This window comes from Perognathus longimembris, chromosome 19 (genome assembly GCF_023159225.1).
Source record: "Perognathus longimembris pacificus isolate PPM17 chromosome 19, ASM2315922v1, whole genome shotgun sequence".
NCBI lineage: Eukaryota > Metazoa > Chordata > Mammalia > Rodentia > Heteromyidae > Perognathus > Perognathus longimembris.
The window spans coordinates 7975547-7998202 of record NC_063179.1 but is presented as its reverse complement, the minus strand read 5'-3'; the positions used below and the strand labels follow the sequence as shown (position 1 = coordinate 7998202).

Sequence of the window (22656 nt, the reverse complement as noted above, 5' to 3'; positions counted from 1 at the left end):
GCAGAGTTTAAATATGTTACATAGGCCAAATCCAAAGCCACCCACTTCCAAATGAGACTATGTTTTCAGGGACTAAAAGCTAAGTAAATGACACTCCTGTGCATGATGCCCAAAGGTCTTAATTCCAAAGACACTACAGTTTTCCCAGCATCCCCCGGGGTGGCAGTGATTTTGGACACATACCACTCAAAGGTCACTGTCTGCTCCAGGCTGCTATAAAGACTGATAGTTGGTCTGGGCTCCTTTGTGTCCCCGTCTTGTCTGTCATCATTTATGCTAATTGAGTGTCATTTTCACTCCTGATGGTTTTTCTTTATGGATAAACATATTGGAATTATCAATCTACACCAAAATTTCATGTTACAACAAGCATCTCTTCCTCTTTGCTGTTTTCTTGACACTGAAATATATTGGGCTAGAGAGAGTAATTTCATCACTATAGTTTTTTGTCTTTTTTAAAGCTCATTCAACTCGCCAATCATCAGTAGTTAGACTAACAACAGGCAAGTTGAAGTGCAGCAAGAGGAACAAAGACATTGTGTGTTATAATTTTCTGGAGGTACCTTGATGATGGTGGTATCCAGTCTATATTGACAGTGGAAGTGTTTTTCAAAGACAACTGGAAGAGATTCTAAAACGCAAAGTTTAAACTGAATGATATCATAGCTGCATTTATATTTTTACTTTCATGTAGTGACTATGGCTAGGCCTTCCACAGAGGCAACAAAGATGAATTTGGCTAAAAGCAACTCAGATTTAATTTGCCTTACAATGTTGGGGACTCCTTTGGGGAAGACTGTAACTTATGCCTCCATTAATTTAGAAAAATCAAAAAGACTCTATTATAACATTTATCGCAATATTTTCTCCAAGTTTTTCCTAGTTCTACTCTCTCATAGCCCTAATAAATTCATACTCATAAAACAAAGGGTGGCTTTATTATCTTGTTATGTCTTTATTACTATTGTTCACTTTTGTTTGGATTGGTTTGGTTTTTTGGCAATACTGACATTTGCATGCAAGGACCCCTGCTTGCTAGCCAGGGCTCTGCCCCTAGAGTTATAACTCCAGCCTTGGCATTTTTGAAACTTTAATCTTCCTTCCTAATCTAAAATGCACTATAAAGTCCAGTTTTCCTTAGCCATTTTGTATTTCCACAAGTCTATTCAAGCTCATATTTTGAAGAGATTGGCATATCTGAAATCTACATTTCAAAGAGTGGGAATATTGCTCAAGGACTCCCTTTTTTTAACTGCACAAAAGCTTTCAAAAGACAAACCTCCAGCTTACAGAAGACAAGTGACCCCAGAACTGCTGGGGTGAAGATGCCAGCACTGTTAATAGTTGGTTGTTCCGTATGCAGGTGAGGACTGAGGAGTTAAGAATTTCTTTCTTCTTTCTCTTCAGACAGTCACAACCACAGGTCACCCAAATCTTCATTGTCCTCGAGACCTGCTCAGTTGTCACCCAGAGAGCGTTTAGTCCCACTCAATCCTACATGCATCTTTGGTTCCTAGATCAACAGCCTTTAAGTGTTCTGGGGCTGTTTCAGCATTTCCCTCCGGTTGAAGGGCTTGTGTTTGGAAATCTCCATCATCCTCTTACAGAATTTGAATTTGATGGCAACAATGAGTACAATGAATAAATTCTCACTTGATAGCTTTGAAAGGATAAATGTTGTAGCTGTGACTGGGAGCAAAATTAGCACGAAGAAGGGAAGGGGAGTCCTGCTTTTGTATCTGGACCCACAAGTCTTCATTACTTCGCCCAGGAGTTTGTTCCCAGGCCTGGAGCTTGTGGCTGGGACACAGAAGTATGGTCATTCAGGCTACTGGAGCTCAAGAATGCACAGCAGGACAGAGGAAAATGGTGGCCTCCTTGTAATAGGCCAATAGTCTGGTTTCTAAGCATTTCTCAAAACCCTCAAGGAAGAAACGAGGAAAACAGTAGGAGGCTGGGGACTCCTAATAGCACTGCATGAGTGTTAGGCACACTGTGTCCAATTAAGCTGATGTCCCCAGGCTGATGTTGTGAGAGTAGAATACACATCAGGAGTAAAGTTTTGGACACAGCTCTTCCTGTGTTGTGTAAGTGTTGAAGGAAAATACTTACTTGCCACTTGGTTATTGAATCTTCCTGATACTGCCTTAAGTTATCTTCTCAGTATAAATGTAAGTCCAGTATCCTCTCCTCTCCAACATTTTCCTTGAGAACCTCACTCTTTCCCATGGCTTCACTATGGTGACAACTTTAAGTATATATGTGTGTATGTATGTATGTATGTGTATATATATATATATATATATATATATATATATATATGTCTAACCCAGGGCCTCCTTGCTGAGCCTCAAGGTCATGGACCTTAGTATCTACATCACAGTTCTGAGAAAAAGCCCGACAGGCTTCTATTTTTGTGTCCATTTGAGCACCATGAACATTGTTGTAGAGACTAGAAACTAAGAATTGCATCTGCCACCTGCTCTGCCCATCTTACTGCATTGTAGAAGGGGAAGCTTCCAGTTCCAAGCAGCTGGCAGGGGCATCCTAGGTGTGGACAGGAGCTTGGTAGTGGAGTTATAGGCAGAGGTATGGAGGAGAGGACGAGGTGAGTGAACAGCAGACCTGGGAATGGGATTGCTAAGATAAGGAGAAAGATGAGACTTGGGTGATGAAAGGCTAGGCAAGAAGTCTAGAAAGCATGGCCCATCGTGTCATGTGACCTGTTAAAAGACCCCCTTCAAATGAGATTCTCTGTCTCAGTTTTTTACTTTCTGGGTCCTTATGGAAAGCAAAAACATTCTCACAATTTCCCCTTATACTCCTAATAGCTTTTCCTCTAAATGAAGAACATGGATCTACCAACAATTCCTAAGGGTATTTGTTCGTTTACTCAACAGAATAATGCACTGTGCATCTTGTGTGTGTTAGGCACCATGCAAGTTGCCAGTGACATTAAGGTGAACACAGGTCGATATGAGTCATACGCTCATACCTTTCTGCTGCTTGAAGAATACAGGAGAGAGGTATATGATAAATATTTAATACAAAACACGGTCACAAACTCCACAGTGCACAAACAGGATGTCATAAGGAAGAATACTCGGAGAATCTACTTTTGATGGGGTGATCAGGAGAGGCCTCCTGGGCGTGTAAAGCTAAGAATGGGAGGATGGCAGCCATCTGACTCCTTAAGTGCCGGAAGGGATGAACACAAGCCAAGGCTGGAGAAGACTATATGGTGTGGTGCCAGCCATGTCCCGCACCGTAGCAGGACTTTTAGGGATATATTCAAGGGCACAGGAAGATACAACTTACATTTTTCACCCTCATAGAAGACTGAGAAGGCATCAGGGAAGAAGGCAGGCAGGCAGGCTTATCAGGAAGATCTTGAATGAGATGACAATGTAGGCAACATTGATGGAGGAAACCGAGAGGAAAAAAATTAAAGTACATTATGAATGCCAAATCAATGACATTTTGTTTTGTTTGGCAGTACTGGGGATTGAACTCAAGACCTCGTGTTTACTCAGCGAGTGCTCTATCACTGGAGCCACACCACTCCCCCTTGTTCTGCTTTTTGTTTTCCAGATAAGGCCTCCAACTTTTGCCCAGGGCTAGCTTAAGTTCATGATCCTCCTACCCCTGCCAATCCCCTAGTAGCTGGGGTTACAGGCATATACAACCACATCTGCTTTCCACAAGGGTTGTGGATATTCATTTGTGGGGTTTGAAGGAAGGAGAAATCAAAGCTGAGCCTTAAACTTAGGCTAGAGCACATGTTGGGTAAATTGACAGAAAGAGAGGTTTAGGAGAACTGGAAATCAAGGAAGGGTTCAGTCTCAAATGTTAGGACTTCAGCGCTTATGGAGCTTTCAGGTAAAGATAGATGTGAGGAGAACCTACAGGGACCTGATTCTGAGGCTCAGAGAAAGGTCCCGAGCACTGCTATCCATTTGGGGAGGGCCATATTAGATAAAGTCATGAGGCAGGATATGACTGCCAAGGCTCCCTCCCAGCAGAGCAGTCTCAGAGTAGCCAGACTTCTTACCTGGTAGCTAGATTCCCCAGATAATAGGTTCCAGAAGGTTCAGGGAGAAGCTAAAAAGATCCATATGAGGTGAGCTCAGAAGTGACCCATTAGCCCATCCATCATCTCCCCCCCACCATCCCTTCTTTGCATAATCCAGTCCTGGATGGCGTATGGTCCCAATTCACTCTCAGGGTTGAAGTAGTCTTAACAGTGCAGTAATCATAGTTGAGTTGTACCTAACAATAAGAACACATCAGAACTAGAAAATGAGCTTTACTTCCTCTTAACATAATATTAAATGCCAATATGTGTTTATCTGTGCTATTTCAATAGGATGAAATTAATGAGAAAGAATTTTGCTGCTTGGGTCAAAATATTTTCCTATGTCTTTAAAAGTGGATTTACCACACATTCCATTTGTTTCCCACCAGGTAGCCACTGTTGCCACTGAGAACCAAGGTTCAAGGTAGTACAGGCTCAGCTGCCCCTCTCCCTGCAGCAAGGATGTGCGGGGGGCGGGGGGGTGCAGGGGAGAAGGAATCAAGGGAGAGGGACAGGCTCCTGCCAAGGTCACCTTCTTCTACTACACTTGCAAACCTCAGTGTCCCGACTGTGAAACTTCACACTGCCATTTTCCACTCTGAAGGCTGAAGAACAGTATGAATTCTCCCAGACTGCACGTAGAAGCTGGGAATGTTTTCTTACTGGCTCCATTTTTTAAATCATATTCTAAAATGTGAGATTTTTATTTACAAGTCCACTAGTAAACTCAAATCTGAGAGGAAAGAGAAAAATTACCAAGACCTTCTTTTACTCCAAAGGATAGCTAGAAAAGCAACACAAATCACGAGACTGTAAGAAAAGACTGCATGTGTTATTTTTAAAGTAACACCTATATATGATATATATTATACGTATTACCACCAGATAGAACTAAGACAGACTCAGTTCCTAGTTTGAGCTGCAGAATAATTTCTCTGATTGGTTTCATGGACACAATAGCTTCTAGCCACATCTTTTGTCTGTCTCTTTATCCTAATATCTGGTTTCTGAAACTGGCATTCTTTCTTCATGCCCTTGTTTGTCTCCAAATGACTTCTTCAAAAACAAGAACCAAATCCATCAGTATTTTTGCTCTTTGAGAGTTGATTTTCTTAATCTCTATTTAATTAAATTCGATCAAGATATTCTATCCATCTGTCTAAACCGACATTGAAATTTGGTTGAAATATTTGTGCAAAAAAAATACATCAGAGATAGGTTTGGCTTCATGAGACTGGATTCTTGGATTATATAAACATTTTTATAATTAACATTTATGCAGTAGATTTCTAGTCCCAGTTCTCCTTTATTATCTTTCAGTAGTTGCACATACAGGGGGTTTCACTCCAGCCTGTCTGTTTATGTGTACGGTGCATCTTGATCAGGGTCACCCTGTCATCCATCCTTCTTCCCCATCTCTGCCAACCCATCCATCCCCTCAAGTTACCAAGCTCCATTTTTTTTTTTTTTGGCCAGTCCTCTGGCTTGGACTCAGGGCCTGAGCACTGTCCCTGGCTTCTTTTTGCTCAAGGCTAGCACTCTGCCGCTTGAGCCACAGTGCCACTTCTGGCCATTTTCTGTATATGTGGTGCTGGGGAATTGAACCCAGGGCCTCATGTATATGAGGCAAGCGCTCTTGCCACTAGGCCATATCCCCAGCCACTGAGCTCCATTTTTACCTACAGACATTGACAGTATGACTGAAATTATCCACCCTTTCTCTCTCCATTCCAGGCTCAGTTCTAGTAATGCCCTGGGAAATGTGTCTTGCCACTTTTATACTGATTTTTATTTTTAGGAATGTTTTAATGGTACATTGTCTAAAGTCATGTTTTCTCTTTCCATGTGCAAGTAAAGTAAAAAATGCCATGACATTAATGTCTGGTGGAAGAGACTGCATTTGCATAGAGTAGGAACACCTAGAGCTAACCTGAGTGGCCTCTCCGTATAACTAAAGTCTATGGTCCTCTTTCAAGAGGGACGGTTTGCCGTTACAAAGAAACAAGGATTGAAATGTCTCTGGGAAAGAGCCAAATGCCACCAGCCACAACTGAGGAGCTAGTAAAATATATTGTCATTATTTAAAACAAGGAGACTTTTTTAATTCAAAAAGAGATAGAATAGGAAGCTTTGACATACTTTCAGTTTGGGAGAGAAAATATTTTACAACATCTGAACTATTGAAATGTCAAAGTTTCCCCAGCACAGCTATTGCTCAACATTAGACATACTATGGATGTTTATTGAGTCTTCACAAGCTCTGTAGAAGATTGATAACACATGTCTGAATAAGCTCCATGCTAAATGATCATGGCGGTTGTCTCTGGCAGAAATCACAAATCAGAGGTCCACAGGCCAAAACCAGCCCTCAAAGGTATTTTGTTTGACCCACGCCATACTAACAAAATGGTTGAGAGGTTTCATCAAAAATGATTCATTTCTGTATGCAGTGAGTATTTTACTCAGCAGACTCATGCTTTCCCATCTCAGTATCAAAAATTGAAAATTGTGAAAAGGGCATGAGGGGCCTGCTTTTATGAGACTCACAATTTAAACAAAAGGAGAAACCATTAACAAGCAGATAGAAAGTATGTGGCAAATGTTATGACCAAAGGAAGGCACTGCTGGGTGTATCTAACGACTCCTATGTATTGGCCATTCGCTGTGTGCTGGGAATGCTATCTGTACTGTTCCACAGCACGAGCACCTTATAAACTTCTGTTATTATCACCCAGATAGCATTCTGAACCAAAGGAAGTTTCACTAACTTGTCCAATATCCTTCTGAACATATCCTTCTGAATTCCATGTTTTGATTGATCCTCTCTGGCTTACCTTCTCAATCATTTACTTTTCAGTAAGGCAGCACTAGTAGTTTCATAGTATCAGCAATTATTCCGAGTTTATTTGGGATGCTAAACTGCTTTCAATCTGTTTTCTTAGTTTAACCTGTGAAGCGTGGATCTTAAATAAAGACTTTGAACCTCATTAGAGCTCACCTAGCATCTTGAATCAAGTGCATTGCAATTTTCTAGCTGTATTTAGGTCGAGATTGGGCCCTCATAGTTATGTGGCAAAATGACTTTGCAGGCATGATTATCAAGCCAGCTGGCCTTAAGATACAGACATTACCCTAGTAGACTTGCTCCAATAAAATAAGACCACATAAAAGGAGAGAGCTTTCTCTGGCAGGGGAAAAGCAATCCCACTAAAACCAACAAGGTAAGAATCATGACTCAGTGGGCTACGCTGGCTGTCTGTCTGGGTACCTAATAGGTGTCACACAGTGTTGCAGGCATTCTGGGAATGGTGAGTTTTATTGCCAATTAGTAGTAACAGGATAAACTTGTATAATGGAAAATTAAATGCAAATAATATTACAAATATCTATGTCCCTAGTCATGATTCTCTGCTCACTGGCCAAAGCGTAGTTAAACCTAGCCATTGACTACATCTTCATTTTCAATGCAAACATTGTCATTGTATCACGCCATGCCCATTTTAGTTTTTGATTATAAGAAAGTTTCCTTTATTGCTGCTCCCCCCCGGGTGAATTCATTTGTGCATCTCTAATTGGATGCATTATGTATCGGGCTGCATTGTTGGGTATCAATAGTACGAGTACCAGAAAATGGCGTCTGGTGGTTACCAGTCAGGTATAGTTACATTTTGCCTATTTTTGAGCAATAAATAGCTTCTCATCCTGTAGGAGAAAGAAAACATAAATCAATTTTCTCTTCTCAGAAAAAAAAATGAGAAAGATTTCAGCAAGTGATAAAAGATAATTAAGATACATGTACAAATAAGACCCACTGACATTGAAAATTGTTAAGTTATATGTGATTTAGAGCAAACCAATAGATACTTGTGTTTATAGGGAAACTTCATCAGTCAATCTCATACTGATAACTTAGTGAACTTTAGATACTAGATTTTATTGTCTAGTAAAAGATATTTAAGATCAAATATTTGCTTAGAATGTACTTGTTTTGGGGGCTGGGGATATGGCCTAGTGGCAAGAGAGCTTGCCTCGTATATATGGGTTCGATTCCCCAGCACCACATATACAGAAAATGGCCAGAAGTGGCGCTGCGCTGTGGCTCAAGTGGCAGAGGGCTAGCCTTGAGCAAAAGGAAGCCAGGGACAGTGCTCAGGCCCTGAAGCCAAGGCCCAGGACTGGCAAAAAAAAAAAAAAAAAAAAGAATGTACTTGTTTTGGGCAAGGCACTTTTCCAAGAGCATCCAGGCATTAAGGAGATGAGCTAGAATTGAATCTCCATGTAAAAAGCATTCAAGACAGCTAGCTATACAGAATACCTCCCAAGACCATGTAAAGGATCATTCTGCCCTCAAATGACTTGCAAGCAAACTTCAAACACAGCAATGCAGGTGAAAAAGTCACCAGCCAAGCTATCTTTCATCCATGAGTGACTACAGGAATTGACTCCTCCACCACCCCCTGCCTTTTTTTTTCTTTTTTTGTCTCTGATTCTAAAGGAAATTAGGGAAAGTCTTCATGTAGAACAGGAGTGGTCATATTTTGCTCCAGGATCCAACACACAGCCAATCCTCATGGCCCTCACCCAATTCAGGGGTCAGAGAGCAGAAAAGTAAGTGTTTCTAAGGGACTCAGGGAGAAGGAGACTTCGGGGGCTCCCTCTCTCACCAACTGTGAAGTAAGAAACTTGAGAGATTTGCAAATGAGAAAAGAAAAACATAACATGGGAATTTCACCAGGACGCCTTAGTGGTGATATAGGAGTCAAAATCAGAGGCTTTCTGGACATTCCAAACAATGAACTCAGAACAAAACTGATATAATGAAGTCTGATCTTGAATGTCAAGATTTCTGTTGATGGAAATGCTCAACATCTGACCTAACCAAACTATGCTTAACAGAATCTTATATACTTATATTCTTCTACTCTTTGGCTCTAACATATGACACATTTTCAGTGAATAGAAACTGTGTATCTACTTAGAATTTCAATTCAAATTTCTCTGCTTACTGTACCAGCCATTGGCTGAGATAGAGTCTCTCAAACATCTCTTTTGCCTGAGGTTAAACAATTTTGACTGGATGATCATTTTGATTATGAAAAGGCTTCCAGAAAAGCTATTTAGTTTGTCCAAGATATTTAAGATATACACTCTAAAAGTCTAATGGTTCATTTTCTCCTTGGAGATTAAGTAGAAAGTACAAACTGGGAATCAACATGTGGTAGAATGTTATTATCGCTTTGTAATGTTAGTTTCATCAGTTAAGAATTAGACAATATTAGTAGAAAAACACAGAAGAAGTAGATCCTCGCTAAGTATGCTCCTTAAGCATATTTTCATTTCTTCGAGAATATTTAGTTTGGAAAAGGAAAGGAAACAGATTGTTTTAAAATGTATGAAGAAGGATTCCTACATAGAGTTTTAGTTAATTGTGGGAACTTACACACTGTTAATTCTAGCCATTTATCTTCAGGCAGACTCTTTAAATTTCTCATTGGAGTTGGGATATTTTCTTTGGTTTGACATTAGTGATAACTAAAAATTAATTTTTCACCCACAGGAAATATTAGCCCCTCATTTGAGAGTCAATAATATTATTTTTCTCGGATAAATCATCAGTGAGTCAGCCAGCTCTGAAACCTAAGATTCTTAAATCATAAAATCATGAAGTTGAAGGCAGTTTAGAGTCTTCAAGCTCTTTCCTTGTAAGGATAAGGCAATTGAATCCTAGAGAAATAAAAAGAATTGCCTGTAGCCATAAAAGTTGAAAGCAATCAAATAAAAAATCAAGGTTTTCTGAATCACAAGGCCTTGATTTTCCAACTAGATTATTGCTGGCGTTAGAAATTAATCCCAATTTTATTTCACTGAAATTATGAATTAAATTGTTAGTCACTAGTCAGAATAAACAGGAAGCACAGGATAGTATTTCTGTTTCCTTAGGGTGTGTTGTTTTCTTGTATTACTAATTTTTTACCTATCTACACCATCTGCTGTCATTTTGGCTTACCTCGTGTTTAGACTTCTAGTGAAGGTATTATCTCGAGGCTGGAGATGTAGTTCAGTGGTATATAGAGCACTTGGCCCCGCATGCATAATCCCTAGGTTTGATGCCAGCCCCCACCAGCAAATAACAACAACAAAAGGTTCTTATTTTCCCCTCCTAAGAGTTTCAAGTTAAAAAAAAAAGTGCAAGATTCTCAAGCAAAGGTATTTAGCTAGCAATGGAGTCACTTAATTAGCCATCATATCTGCCTTAAAATGTTAGCATTCTACATCTTGGCCCTCTTCCCCGTTTTCTTGCCATGAATGGCTGTTGAGCTCCTCCCGTGGAAGCTAGAGTGTGAGCCGATCTGAAGACCTTGGAGGATTTCACAGCCTTGTTCCCTGGCTCTTCACACTCCGGGGCTACCCAGGGAGCGCCATGAATAGCACTTATTAATCTTGTTGAAAGAATGTTGGCTTTGTGTGCATAATGTGTACTTCAGGGAAAATCAGCTTTCACCTCTGTGCGTCCCCAACATTTCATTGCAGGACCTGAAAAGGGAAGGCAGGTTCTTGTTACAGAGGCGGTCAATTTCCTTCTTTTCCTTCAATTCACTCTGGAAATTTCTCTCTGGAAATGGTTGCTTGAATGTATATTATTTACTAATTACCATTTCCTGGGTAATTATCCCAGCTGCAGAGCTTCAAGTACAATATGTCACCTGTTAGAGCATCTCAGCAGAGACTTACTTCTCTCTCAGAGATAGTTTCTATGAAATCATTGCCAAGTGGGACTAATGCAGAATTAGGTGGTGTCTCTGCCCTGTGATTATTAAACATTAATAGATCAGAGGCTACTTTAGAAAAGCAATGTAGAATTGATGAGAAACATACAATGAGAACAATATGTGAAATTAAATATTGTCTTGAAAGATTAGCAAACAAGATTGTTGGTTAAAAAAAAAAAAACCCAGGGCTGGGGATATAGCCTAGTGGCAAGAGTGCCTGCCTCGGATACACGAGGCCCTAGGTTCGATTCCCCAGCACCACATATACAGAAAACGGCCAGAAGCCGCGCTGTGGCTCAAGTGGCAGAGTGCTAGCCTTGAGCGGGAAGAAGCCAGGGACAGTGCTCAGGCCCTGAGTCCAAGGCCCAGGACTGGCCAAAAAAAAAAAAAAAAAAAAAAAAACCCAGTTACAAAACCTATATGTATGAAAGAACCATTAAAAGTGAATGTGAGGGTAGGTGGATTTGAAAGTTCCTATCACCTCATTTCTAAAGCATAAATTGGAGGAAAGTAAAGCACCCCACTCCCAGACAAGGGAACATGGGTATGTCTATCCATGCAAGCAAGGGCATCAATATTCTATTTCATGTTTCCCGTCTACCTCTTAGCCTCTGTGAGACAACCTTACTAACTACCCACATGTGATTCAAAGAAGTGCAACTCCCCTCTTATTAACCTTGATCAGGCCACATTTCTCCAATATTGAAATTCTCCAATTATTGAAATGTAATTCATATACCATGCAACTCATCCACTCAGTGTCACTGAATTTTACTAATATTCACATGGTTGTGTAACTATCACAAGTAATTTTTGAAACATGTGCATCACTGTAAAAAAGAAACCCATATCCTTTAGGCGACACTTTGATACCCATTCCACTCACCAATCCCCTTTCAGACTTCAGAGATTTGCCTCCACTAGACATTTCATACAAATGGAGTTAGAAAATCCATTTCCTTTTGTAACTGATTTCTTTCATTAGTCTTAGTACTTCCAGAGTTCTAGAGGAAACGAAGATTTCCAGAACTCGCAGCAACAGTCCTCAGATTCACAATGATTGCAGGACACAGGACACAAATAGCAGAACTTGCTAAACGGAATGTACAAAGGAGCCTTTTCTAGATGGTTTGTTTCATCTCTAGAGTTGAGATTAATGACAGTTTTTCCAGAATCCTGTGGAGTCCTAATGGAGATTAGGGAAGTGGAAGCAGAGAAGGTAACCAGCAAGTATCTACCAGTATCATGAAATATTTATGCATTCACTGTCATTGTGCAAGCAATAAATAGTTTTCCCCACACAAAATACAACTACATCACCTGTGTATATAATAAAGTGACCACCGTCAACGTACTTTTATCATGTGGACAAAGAAAGCTATTAAAAGAAAGCTACACTGATCTTATGTCAGGGAATAAAAATGTTAAAGTTAATCCATTGTATGTGTTTCTACTTTTAAAAAAAACTTAAAAGAGCAACAGAAGTGATATGGAAATATCTTTCTTGGATTTTAAAAAACAAAAACCCTATTACAGCTTGAGAAGCATCATTATTCCATTTCCACATAATCTGGATACCATTGACTCAATTAAGTTATATTAGTCAGTTATGAGCATAGTAATACTGTGTAACAAATCATCCTTCAACTTATAATTTCACTAAGCTGAGCATTTGGTATCTATCACATTCGCAGGTCAACAGGTATACTACAGCTTAGCAGATTTAACCTGGATGATCCTACATTAGTAGTAAAGTTTAGATTTAGGGTCCAGATTCTGGGAATGAAGCACCAGTGTTTATTCTTGCATCTGTGTTATTGGGAGCAGAACTATCTGGAAAAATACTTCTTATGGGAGACCAGGAGGTTACCAGAACCAACAATATTTAAGTGTTCTTCAAGCATCATACCTGCACACATTCCACTGGGCACAAGTCACCCGGCCAACCTCAAGGCTAGAAAATCTCTTCGAGTGACATGGATGGAAGGGGAAGGGGTAAGTAGTTGTGGAACTCAAGCAATCACAAGAATTAAGCTTCCACTACATTTTTTTCCTTTTTTTGCCAGTCCTGGTGCTTGAACTCAGGGCCTGAACACTGTCCCTGGCTTCTTTTTGCTCAAGGCTAGCACTCTACCACTTGAGCCAAAGCGCCACTACTGCTTTTTTTACATACGTGGTGCTGAGGAATCAAACCTAGGGCTTCATGTATACGAGGCAAGCACTTTACCACTAGGCCATATTCCCAGCCCTCCAGTATAGTTTTAAAACTCAGAGTTTGTAATAATCATTTAATAAAGTCCTCTTTTTTGCAGATGTGAATAGTGAGGCATAAAGAAATGTCTTTTCTAAGTTTATATTGTGACACATTGTTCTTAAGTATATAGCAGCTATGTTCAGATTGGAATTTTGCCTCTTTCTATAAGTAAGCCCTATATACATACAAATCTTGGTCTTCAAATTCTCAAAAGACTGTAATCCAGCTGTATTTACTGACCTTCCCCAAAAATCAGTCCTGAAGGAACCAGAGAAATGAGAGAATTTGGATTCCAAGAATTCAGGGAAATTTTAAGTATGTATGAGTGAGAGTTTGAGTGATGGGAGGTTAGAAGGTAGACCTTTTGCCTGGTTCTTTCAAATAATTAATAAGCTAAACAAAAGTGCACAAAACTCATCAAGAAAGAGAAGACAATAAAAATTTAGTACTATCTCTAAGTATTATGAAAATACTCATAAGTAAATTTAAAAACTTAGTTCCTAAAAAAATACTCCTGTCCATGTGACTTTACAAGATCTCTAAAATACAGTTAAATTCCTTCCGATGCAATTTGTTCCAGAAAATGGAGGAAGTAGAAGCTAGGTTAATCTTGAGTTTAAAACCAGACACAGGTACTTCAGGGAAAAAAGATTATAGGTATGACTGTATATGCAAACATCCCAACCAAGCCTTAGCTAATAAGTCCAATAGGGTATAAAGAACACAGAATGATGAGAGGGACTTTGTCCCAGGAAAAATAAGCATAAGAAAATGAGCTAATTACCACATCAGTAGACCAGAGCAGAAAATCTTGTACTATATCAAATCAATACAGAAAGGCATTTTAGTGAACGTCAACACACATTGTTGTTTTAAAACTAGGAACGAGTTGGGCCTATTGGTACATGCCTATAATGCCAGCCCTTGAGCAGTGAAGGTTGGAGGTTTGAGTCAGAGGTCAGTCATGGCTACATGGCAAATCTTTGACCATCTATATCATATTAGGTCGTTTAGGTCCAGCTAGGCTACATAATGAGAACCTTGTCTCAAAAACCCAGTAGCATTTTTTTAAAAAACAGAATTAATATTATTGTTATTATAAAGGTGATATACAGAAGGGTTACAGTCATATAAGTGAGGTAAGGAGTACATTTTATTTTATTTTCCCTCATTCACTCCCAGTTTTTCCCTCCCATCCCCACCCACAAGTTGTGTAGTTAATTTGCAACATAGGGTCTAGTGAGCGTCACTGCTGCATTTGTAGAGCTAGCATCCTGACCTGCGTATGCTAACCGCATAACCTGAAACAAGCAGCTTCATATGCATACACATTAGACTAGCATTTCATGATATCCTAGCATCCATGTTGCCTAACAGTGTCACATGACCAGTTCTGGACAAGAAATTCAAGGGAAATACTACATACATGAAGAAACAGTAAGAGGCTGTACACAAATCTTTGCTTTTTCCCACCTTCCCCATGGAGAAGGACTTTACTGACCTGGCATGACCCAATGTTCTCACCATGCAAGGTACAATTGCCCTTGGGAGTTTCTCAGTCCCACAAGGAACTGGTTTTCTGTGACTAATGTATGGCCATATCTTTGCTGTCTGTCTCTGTCTGTTTGTTTGTTTACACCATACAATAGCATGGTGTGTCTTGACGAATACATTTGGTAAGTTACATTCAATAACCTACAAAATGAGAGTGCTATCCTTGAGCACAAACACTCAGGGACAGTGCCCAGGCACTGAGTTCAAACCCAGGAACAGCACCCAAAATAAATAAATGAATACAGTTTTTAAACTACTAAATTACACTATTTTAACGGAGGAATTTAAGTATTTCTATGTCTTTAGTATGAGGAATAAAATGATAACAATGGACAGTGTCATACCATTATTTCCATAAGGTTTTGGTTAAAGCAATCAGGAAAAAAATAATAAAAATACCTAAACACTGGGGTAGTCATTTAAAATATCTATTTAAATATCTATTTAAACTATTTAATGGAGGATCGATTACCAGATAAAAGAGCACCTTGCAAAACTCAATAATCTCTTCTCTTCCAAATATTGATTTTTTAAATACCTATCAAAAAAGCAATAAAAAAACAGCTCTTGAGAAGCCTGGTCTATGTGTATATAGATAAAACTTTCAAAGCTCATAAAACACCTAGTAACAAAAGCCTGGGAAACAGGGAGATATTTCATATTGTACAATAAGACAGTTTCCAGGCTTTTTTGTAAAGTTAATTCTTCCCAGGCTAATCCATAAGATCACTTCAGTTTCAGTCAAAATTACAGGAAAAGTTTTAAGAAACTCAGAAAACTTATTCCACCATGAATGGGGTAGTTCAAAAGTCCATGAAAACTGAAATGTAGAAAGATATGTAAAAGATTTCCTCTATCATATATGAACACAGACTATATAATTATAGGGATTTTTATGCTGATTCATTGGCACAGGTATAAACAAGTATATGATAGAATCGGATAGACAGAAGATTCTGAGACTTGATGAAGAACATGCTATTGAACTTAGAGGAGAAAATGAAAAGATCATCACCCTGAGATGCAATGCCTTTCTCTTTGTTTTCATTTGGCAATTCCAGAAAGAAAGAAGAAAGAGAAGAAGGAAGGAAAGAAAGAAAAAAAGTGTCGCAAGTGGTGCAAGTGGTAGAGCACTAGCCTTGAGCACAAAGAGGCTCAGGGACAGCACCCGGGCCCTGAGTTCAAGCCCTTCAACAGACAAAACTAAAATAAAAAAATGAAAACCAAAAAGAAAGAAGAGAGGGAGGGAGGGAAGGAAAAGCAAGCTGATTGAGAATCTTAGAATTCTTTACTTACTGCTGTCTGAACAAATACGTGTTCGATATTTAATTATTATAGTGGTGGTCTTCTGTGAAACATGTCAATTCAGAATGTGCTTGAAAGGTAAATTGCTGAGTTAGAAATCTAAGAAGTAATAGAGTTTTAGTGGATCCAGGGTAAACTGGGAAAAGTGAATAGAAAACAATTGTGGAGCCAAATCAATGAATCCCAAGCTGCTGGCGTGGGGGCTGTCAAACGCCAGCACTGAGGAAGAGGAACACGCCCGCATTTGCTTTGACATTCATGGGTAATCGAGTGCTTACCACTTGATTTTCTGTTGTGTTCAATGGGGTGGTCAAAACAAGGCAATTTTCTTGAGCAAACAAGATGACAAAAAAAAATGAGTGCTTAGAGATATTCAATAGAAGGGGAAGTCACGCCGAACGTTTACTCTCAATGATGGAAAATGGATTGGGAAATGTTGATTAATGAGCCTGCGCTGAGGAAGTCGAAGACCAGGGAGACACAGAAGGAGGCAGAAAGATACTGTGCTTATATAACCAGTCCCAGGTCCTGAGTTCAATCCACTGTACATAGTTTAAGATGTCAGTCCACAGATTCAGGGGAGACAAGAAGGATCACAGGCTGAAGTGGGCCAAGGGCCTACAAACAATGATGTCATTAGCATCGTTCCCTTCCTTTCTACAGTATAGACAGGAGGCGAAGGATGGAAAGGCCACCAGAGAACGCTGTAGAAGGTTCCTATCCCAGACTTCTGAAATACTGACTCCTCTCTGTAGCTGCCATCTTTTGTCCAGTGCAAGTCATTCCCTGAACTGGAAACCCTTACCAGAAACAGTATAAGAAATCTTTAGGGAAGACTGCCAAAATACCTCCACTAAGCTGGCCTCCAAGGGCTTCCAGAACCTGCTGTCTATCCTTGCTCCTGACTCCATTGAGCAAAGCAACTAGGGCAGCGCAAGGGACTTTGCACAGCCTTGGTGGTAAGTCTCTTCTCAAAGGCCAATCTGGCACTATCTCCTATGGAGTCCTGGTAGTCCAGTAAAAGTGACCCACCCAGACCTGGAATGTGTGGCCACAACTGAAGAAAACAAGGCCTGTGGCACAATGAAAGGGCATTTTTCTACCCTGGAGAAGAGACCCATGTGATGGGTACAGCCATGACTTTGCTCTGAAAAACTCAACCTCATATTTCCATCATGTCACCTTGCCAGTAGGCAAAAGCACCGTCAGGATGTTTTGACAATGGGCATGGGTTCTCCTGAGGAAAGCCACAAATATAAAGAAAAAATTAAACTGAAATTGAAATCAGAAAGCAGGTCGTGGGAGCCAAAGACTAAGACTGTGAGATTAGTTCGAATGTCATTAAAATGGCTAGTGCTAAAATATGAGATCTGAAACATCAGCTTTCTCCTGAAAAGCTCCTCCAAGGAGCACGTTCTGGAGGTCATAGGAGAGATTCAACCAGAAATCAAAAACTGCCTCAGTCTGCGTGTTATTCAAGCCCATGCCTCTCAGGGAGATGCACTCATGTCACAGTGTCAGCCAAGAACCACTGAGACCGCCAGTAATCACCACCGCTCCGAACAACTGAGCCTCTCTCTAGAGATTCCAGCAAGACTGAAGAGAGAAAAAGACTCTTTTATGTATTTGCTTGCTTACTTAATAAGTCTTGGTTACTGTAATGCTGTGACGGCAAGCAGCACCTGGGAATTTACATGGAAAATTCAGTATATCATTTCCTTGCTCTCCAATTGCACAGATTTTCTTAAATTGATAAAGTCAATGCAGTATTTTATACAAAGTTCAAACCAACCAATGAGATGGGGATTTAGGTAAGAAACACTTTTTCTGTTATTTTGTATTTAGAATTATTATAAACATGAAATTAAATACAGAATTGTTTGAACATGAAAATCACATGTAGCTTTTTTAAGATGAAATATAAAACTTCTAAAGAACATCTCACTTGCTAAAGCCAGCTTCAAGCCATTCCTCAGATTTTCCAGGACTCAAATTCCCATCTCTTCTATAAAGTGTATCATAGTAGACGCTTGTGGGAGGTGCTTAGAGCATGTAAGTAAATTTTGCCCCAATGAGGAGTCATTTAAAGTTCAAAGGGAGCCAGGAGTATTGGTGCATTCCTGTAATCCCAGCACTCTGGAGACAAAGGAAGGACAATTATGAAGTAAAGATCAACCTGGGATACAAAGTGAGATGTCGTTTCAGTACAGCAAAACCAAATTTAATTTATTTTAATTTAAATTTTAAAATAGTAAGGCCACCTGGGTGCCACTGGCTCATACCTGTAATCCTGGCTTCTCAGGAGGCTGAGATCTAAAGATCCTAGTTTGAAGCCAGCCCAGGAAGGAAACTCCATGTCTTGTCTCCAATAAACTACTCAAAAAAAAAAAAAAGCCAGAAGTGGTGCTGTGGCTCAAGTGGTAGAGTGCTATCCTTGAGCAAAAGAAGCATAAGAACAGAGCTCAAGCCCGAGTTCAAGCCCTGGGACCAGCAAAAAGAAGGGAAAAAAATCAAGTCCAAGATATATTGCATTATAAATTGCTCTGTTAAATGGCAACTCTTTTGAGTAGCCACTTAAAGATCATTGTTTTTTTTAAGATTTTAAAATTAAATCCAATGGTGAATAATCATCAGACTAGGAGAGCAATCATCGGAAGAAGATAAATCTCTTTGAACGAGTATCAATGATTTAGGTTTAAATTTTAGATGACTCACAGAAGGGGATGTTCAGTAGAGATAAAGGAAATTTAATCTTTATGATATTGAAGTTTCCAATCTTTTTTCAACTCAGTGCCCATTAAGTTTATTCCAAAACCTCTTATGAGCTGTTAAGGAACTCCACTCTACTATTCAGGGCTCACCACTACTTAAAGCTGTCATTCCTCAGTTGTTTCAAGAAAGGAAATTATAGAAGGGGACTCAGGACTCATTTGTTCCAGGCATACTTTTTCTTACCCTATCCATAAAGTACAGCACACAAAGTGTTAACGGGGATTAATGGCCCTAGAAATTGCTTCTAAAATCTTGAGCATAATTGCTTCTAGGGAAGATATGGTTTAAATTTTCCAACTGAATCTCCAGATAGCACTCAATCTGTTGGCCTAGTGAGGTATGGAAAATTAAACAAGTAAGTAAGTTGCTCCACTTCTCTGTATGTATTGTTCTTTGTTGGGTTGTTTCTTTTTGTTTGTTTGTTTTTAAGAAAGCCTAACTTTGTCTTTGGAACTCATGCTGGGGAGGCTGAGTATTTAGAAACTTTAGGAGGTCACAGTTCTTGGTAAGGGAGAATTTAAAGAACAAGGGAGTAGAGCCTTCATGTTTCCATGGCAGGAAGCTAGAGAAAGTGAGATTGAGCTAGTGCAAGAGTTTGCTTTGACAGTAAGCCCCTTTGCACAATAACTAACCCAAGCCTGTGACATTAATGCCTCCCTGGCATTAATAACCATGGCCCCACCACTGTTGGGCACCTCCCAACACTCGGCATTACTGTTGACGCTTCAAGCCACTGCAGCTTCTGAGAAAGGAAGAAATTTGAATATGACTGTTCAGACCCCAGGATCTTGATGGGAATGTATTTTACTAATCATCCCATTTCCTTGACTTTCTCCTGTTCTCCCACTACTCTAATCCATGAACCTGGCTAGCTACATAAAGCCCAAGTATTCTTTCTTCATGTGCACGTGCGAGTGGGTGCACGTGGATCCCAGAACATAGAAGACCATACTTTAGAATGAAGCACTGGGGGTTGGGAATATGGCCTAGTGGCAAGAGTGCTTGCCTCGTATACATGAGGCCCTGGGTTCGATTCCTCAGCACCACATATACAGAAAATAGCCAGAAGTGGCGCTGTGGCTCAAGTGGCAGAGTGCTAGCCTTGAGCAAAAAAGAAGCCAGGGACAGTGCTCAGGCCCTGAGTTCACAGCCTAGGACTGGCAAAAAAAAATAGAATGAAGCACTGCATGTTCCAAATGAACTTTTTACAAGATTTCTTTGCTAAAATGTCCAGTCAGGAAATTTTTTCAGATGTCCCAAACCTCTTAGAAACATGTAGTCAAGTAAGATTCCAGGCAGGGCAGAATTCAGTATCCCCAGATAACAGATACAATCCCATGTAAGTCATCAAAGTTCCTCCTTGAAGACCAGTAAGTACTGAAGCCATCCTCTATCAGAAGTGGAGAAACTGAGGATCAGGCAAATTATTTGCATCATAGTTTGATCTGAAGCTAAGCTTCAGACTCAGATGGCTCCTTCTCCAGAGGCTGTGCTTTTTAGCCACTAGAAAATCCACTCATAAGTTCTTCATTTCTGTAACCTCAAAGGAATGAAATATACCACTCTTTGGGAAAACCAAGTAAATAACATGCCTCGGTGACTTATTCTGTACCAATGTGTAAGGTAGTATAAATCATTTCTATTGTTCATACTGAAAGTCTTAATGTGGTTTATATAACATAGTTAGACCATAGTCCACTGTTCTCCACTCAATATGTCTTCATTTTTTAGCTGTTTACTGACTACATGTTTACTATTGAGCCACATGAGAAGCTCCTTTTTTCATCTAAGCAGAAAATAAAAAGATGTCTACAACAAAAGGTAAGGTGTACTTTGGTTGGATTGCCAATTCAAAATATTGATGGGTCAAGAGAAGGAATTTTTTCTCAGCTTTGGCTTTTTGCAAACATTCGCTGTACAGCCAATTGCCACACCGAAGGACTCAGGGGGTTCCAGTTCATTGTAAGGTAAACGGCCATGATCTGAGAGAGGAAGAGCAGAGACTTCCATACAGAATTAGGGGTATTGCTCACACATCACTATTCCATGGTGCAATAACTCCTCCTGTGGGGTAATAAGTTCAGATTTCTCATCTAGAAAATGTCATAGAAAACCTGAGACTAGTGGGTTCAACACTCATAAGAAAACAAATGAAAACGTTTTAACAAGTATCATGAAAAATACAAATGGCTCAGAAAGAACTAAATACTAGGAATAGCAAGAGAAAATAGACACCACCATGCAAATGGAGCCCCTCCTGCTTGCAAGCTCCCACAGTAGGTGCTTCTGGTCCTACAGAACCAGGAGAGAAATGGTTTGCTCTTGAACTCTGCTAATTTCTCTAGATAGCCTTGGATTCTAAGTTTATAATTGCTCTCCAGAAGGGATTTTATTTCTTTCTGATTATTACTCCAAATTTCCCCCTCACCCCTCAAAAAAAAACACCCCACTACACGTAGTTCTATGGCTTGTTTTCTGTTTTGTTTTTTGTTTGGGACTTGGTGGTGGTGACCGTGGTCTGGAAGTACTAGGGTTTGAATTCAAGGCTTTGTGTGCTTAAGTTCAAAAAAGCATTGGGCCATGCTGGTTTTAAAATATGTAATGAATTTAATTATATAATCAAAATATATAATTTAATATGCAACTCTGTAGTTTTAATGACTAAGTTGTTGGCAATTTGCTACCATAGTCCTAGGAAATTAATCCAATATCATTAAAAACAATAGAGAGACTGGATAAAATCAGGGAAAGAGAGAGAGGAAGAAGAAGAAGAAGAAGAAGAAGAAGAAGAAGAAGAAGAAGAAGAAGAAGAAGAAGAAGAAGAAGAAGAAGAAGAAGAAGAAGAAAAGAAAGATGGAGAGAGAGAAAGAGAGAGAGCGCGCACAAATATTGATAAAGAAGAGGACTTAAAGTTCAGCTCTGGGCCTCTGCTGTAAAAGACTGGAGAAGGCATAGGTTCCAGCCCAGGACAGTGATGTCTGAAAAAACCCAGAGGCGTATTCTAGAGCTATGAGGACATGTGGGCTCCTTCTGCTGAGTCAAGGAAGACACTGACCAGGATTAGCAATGTGGAGATCATCATATAGGGTCACATGCATAAACATGCAAACAAAACTAAAGCATAGTAAATGCAAGGGAAGATTCTAATGGCATAACGCCTTTGAACAACTCACTTAGAAATTAACAACACAAATACTAGGAAGCTGGAACATGTGTTGTGAGGAGAATGTCAAGGGAAGGAGGGACAGATGAACAGAGAGAAGAAGGGTGGGTGAATGTAGTCATATTATTCAAGGTACAGATGTGAAAGTGGAACCAGGTAAACTGAAGGGAGGGGTGGATTGGGAAAGCTAAAGGAGAATGATGAAAGGGATGATAATGATCAAGATGCATTGTACTCACAAACTGACATGTTGAATTGATACCCTTTGTACAACACTTGAAGATAAAATACATGTATATGTGTATGCATGCATGCATAGAACAAAAAGAAAGAGCTCATGGTTTTGACAAGGGAGATCTAAGTGAAGCAACACCTGGTTTGGGGTCGATTTAAGATGATATTGGAAAGGAAAACTGGAGACTGCAAGTATAAAGACCTAAATTCTCTGGAAATTTTGCTTCAAAAGGAAACAGCAAAATGAGGTGAAGCTATGCAGGAAATAGGCCAAGAAAAAAGTTCCCACAGCATACTTTTATGCTAAATGGGAAAGATCAAGAGACCACAACACATGTGCTACCTACAAGAAAGGGATAATTGGAGGAATAATGTATGGAAAACTTCCTAAAAATGTTATATACCTCCACCTTGCAAAGATGACACCAGTGTAGTGAATTTTCTTAAAGTTATTTTTTTTTACTCTTCAGGAAAACAAGATAGAAAGTTCTAGCAAAGCTGTAGAGAAAAGAAAATATTGGCATACTAT

The 22656-nt window shown here is 39.6% G+C and overlaps 1 protein-coding gene across 1 annotated transcript in view; it reads left to right on the top strand.

Annotated features, from left to right (window-relative positions):
- The first annotated feature begins 2936 nt into the window (after positions 1-2936).
- LOC125367551 (golgin subfamily A member 2-like) overlaps positions 2937-22656 on the top strand; it is a 29469-nt gene continuing 9749 nt past the window's right edge. Inside the window, exons 1-2 of the mRNA XM_048368237.1 lie at positions 2937-3026; positions 20462-20551. Of these exons, the coding sequence (XP_048224194.1) occupies positions 2937-3026; positions 20462-20551 (180 nt within the window). The remainder of the gene's footprint in view (positions 3027-20461; positions 20552-22656) is intronic.